Genomic DNA, 2,925 nt, shown 5'->3' on the forward strand with positions numbered 1-2,925 from the left:
TGGATGACTATATTCGGATACCGGATGAGTTCCGGGGTTCACCGAATAATTATCGGAGTGCCGGGGGGTTATCGGAACCCCCGGGGGAACTAATGGGCCAACATGGGCCTTGTGAGAGAGAGGGGAGGGGGCCATAGGGCGCCCCCCCCCTTGAGGAGTCCGAATTGGACAAGGAGGGGGGTGGCGCCCCCTCTTTCCCTCCCTCTCTTCCTCTCCTTCCTTCCCCCTTCCTCCTCCTAGTTGGACTAGGAAAGGGGGAGTCCTACTCCTACTAGGAGGAGGACTCCTCCCCTCCTTGGTGCGCCCCAAGGGCCGACCGGCCTTCCCCCTTGCTCCGTTATATACGAGGGCAGGGGGGCACCCTAGAACACAACAACAGACATTGTCTTAGCCGTGTGCGGTGCCCCCCTCCACCATAATCCACCTCGGTCATATCATTGCAGTGCTTAGGCGAAGCCCTGCGCCGGTAGCTTCATCATCACCGTCATCACGCCGTCGTGCTGGCGAAGCTCTCCCTCGACACTCAGCTGGATCGAGAGTTCGTGGGACGTCATCGAGTCGAACGTGTGCAGATCGCGGAGGTGCCGTACTTTCGGTACTACGATCGGTTGGATCGTGAAGACGTACGACTACATCAACCGCGTTGTCATAACGCTTCCGCTTACGGTCTACGAGGGTACGTGGACAACACTCTCCCCTCTCGTTGCTATGCACCACCATGATCTTGCGTGTGCGTAGGATTTTTTTTGAAATTACTGTGTTCCCCAACAGATTTTACTAACCTTGTCCCATCATATGTTTCTATCCAGAACTACGTCACAGTTTCCCTTCAATTGTGCCAATTTTTAGTGCTATAGACAACTCCGCTATCAATTCAGGTTTAGAAAATATCAGGAAATATAACAGCCCAACTCATCTTCTTCTTGCAGATGGATAACAACCTAAGCGTGTGCCTGGTTTACAGACCTAACATTTCAGCAATGGCCGCTGGCTCCCTAGACACCTGGTCAAGTGCACCTCCAGAACAAGTATAGCCACACGCATATAGCCCTTCAGAAGCTCAAGGTGATTATTCGTTTCTTGATTCTTGTTCCTCCATCTTTGAAGAGACATAGAGTGATGTAACATCATCAAATACCATAATTGGTTTTAACTGGACATGGAAAATTTTAAATGTGCTCTGTAAGAATGTAAATTCCATGGTTCTAACATTGCATCTACTTTTGGCATACCTACTTTTGTTATTTACAGAAAAGTTTTTTGCATTAATGAAACTTCTGTTGTCTTTGTAACTTCTATTTGTTCCCCCATCTACAAATAATGCATGATGCATGAGTTTAAGTTCATGTGCTAGATGGGTTTATCTGTTGTGGAACTGGTGTTATTATAGAACTTTATTTTATAATCTGCCGATGTTTATAAACTTCTAAGTGCAGGCAGCGAACATCTTAAAGAAGCTTGTTCTGACCGTGGGCATTTCTTTGGACCAGCGCCGCAAGAACATGTCACTTGAGGGGGTATGCAGTCTAATGTCTAGAGGCTCAAGATACAAGACCAATCTTGTTATCTTCCCAAGTTGTGCTCGCAAGTACAACGTATGGTGCCTGTTTATTTTTCTCTTTGTATTTTATATGTTCATATGTTTGCACCTCCTTAACTGCTCTCTTGTTCCAAGGCTGGTGATTCTACTCCAGATGAGCTTTCTACGACCATCCAGGTCCAGGACGACTCTCATGGTGGCAAGAAGCACTTCGTTGAAGTTGTGAAGGCTATAGATGACGTGAATGCGTACAAGGTATACGACAAGCTCCGTGTTGAGAGGATGAACTGGCACCAGTTAGGAGCTTGGATGAAGATGGCTACCCGCATGGAGAAAGAGGAGAAGAAGTGATGGGATATTTATGATAGCTTGAAGCCTCGGATACCTTGTTTGATTTCTAAATAGGCCTTTCTGCCCACTGTTCAAATCAGCTCTTCATTTATGTGCAAATTGTCAAACAATGTAGTTCAAATAATTAAGTTGTTATCCCGGGAATATTTTGCAAAATGATGTACTTATCATCTTAGATAATATATTTATTCATTTTATAGATGACATTTTCATATTTTCTAGAATAATATAGGTTGCATTATTTTATAACTATGGATGTTTGATATAAGAGTCAATTACACCGGTGGTGCTTGAACTTGGCATAAACGATCACTTTAGTGCTAGAACTTGTGGTATACATTGAACTGGTACAATAACTTGGCTCGGTTGAGCAAATACGATCTTAATCATGTATGGATAGGAAATCAACGCTGACTTGGCGTGCTAGCATGCATGGGGCCCGCTGTCAGCTACTTGAAGCGTGTGGCCTGTTTTTTTGGCCACGCTGACTTGGTAGATGTTTTTTTTCTTTTTGTTGTATGACAAGTAGGTGTTGACGTGAAAACTAAAAGAAAAAGCTTAGGCCTCTACATTTGAACACCCCAACTACTGCTAGGACGCACACCCTCACAGCCACGGCAACTTCTGCTCCCGGATGTTCAACAAGTATAACAGTCGTTAATGTAGTATATAAGGGCATTTGGAAAAAGAAAAGTAGTACAAAGATGATGCATGTGGGGCTTAAATTGGCTGCAGATAGTGCGGCCCATTTTATACGCGCTAGTTCTTTTTGAAATAATTGTAAAACATAAGTAATAAAAATAAAGTTCAAAACATTTATGTGTGATAAATAGTATACACGCAAACGATGATTAGTACATAAAAGTTTTTAAACAAACATGTATTATATAAACTGTTTAGTAAATGCGGGCTCTTAAAATGTTTAATGAATATAAAAAGTATAGAGTTGCAGCTATATTTAAATTATTCAAACTGATGAATATAAACATTTACTAAATATTTATGAATATTCACCTTTGACTTATATTCAAAAC

At 42.8% G+C, this 2,925-nt stretch overlaps 1 protein-coding gene across 1 annotated transcript; it reads left to right on the forward strand.

Annotated features, from left to right (window-relative positions):
• The first annotated feature begins 980 nt into the window (after positions 1-980).
• LOC123120457 (60S ribosomal protein L13-3-like) lies at positions 981-1,891 on the forward strand. The gene is made up of 3 exons (XM_044540451.1): positions 981-1,028; positions 1,437-1,595; positions 1,676-1,891. The coding sequence occupies exons 1-3, from the start codon at positions 981-983 to the stop codon at positions 1,889-1,891; spliced, it is 423 nt and encodes a 140-aa protein (XP_044396386.1).
• Positions 1,892-2,925: the final 1,034 nt, after the last annotated feature.

The sequence above is a fragment of the Triticum aestivum genome, chromosome 5D (genome assembly GCF_018294505.1).
Source record: "Triticum aestivum cultivar Chinese Spring chromosome 5D, IWGSC CS RefSeq v2.1, whole genome shotgun sequence".
Taxonomy (NCBI): domain Eukaryota; kingdom Viridiplantae; phylum Streptophyta; class Magnoliopsida; order Poales; family Poaceae; genus Triticum; species Triticum aestivum.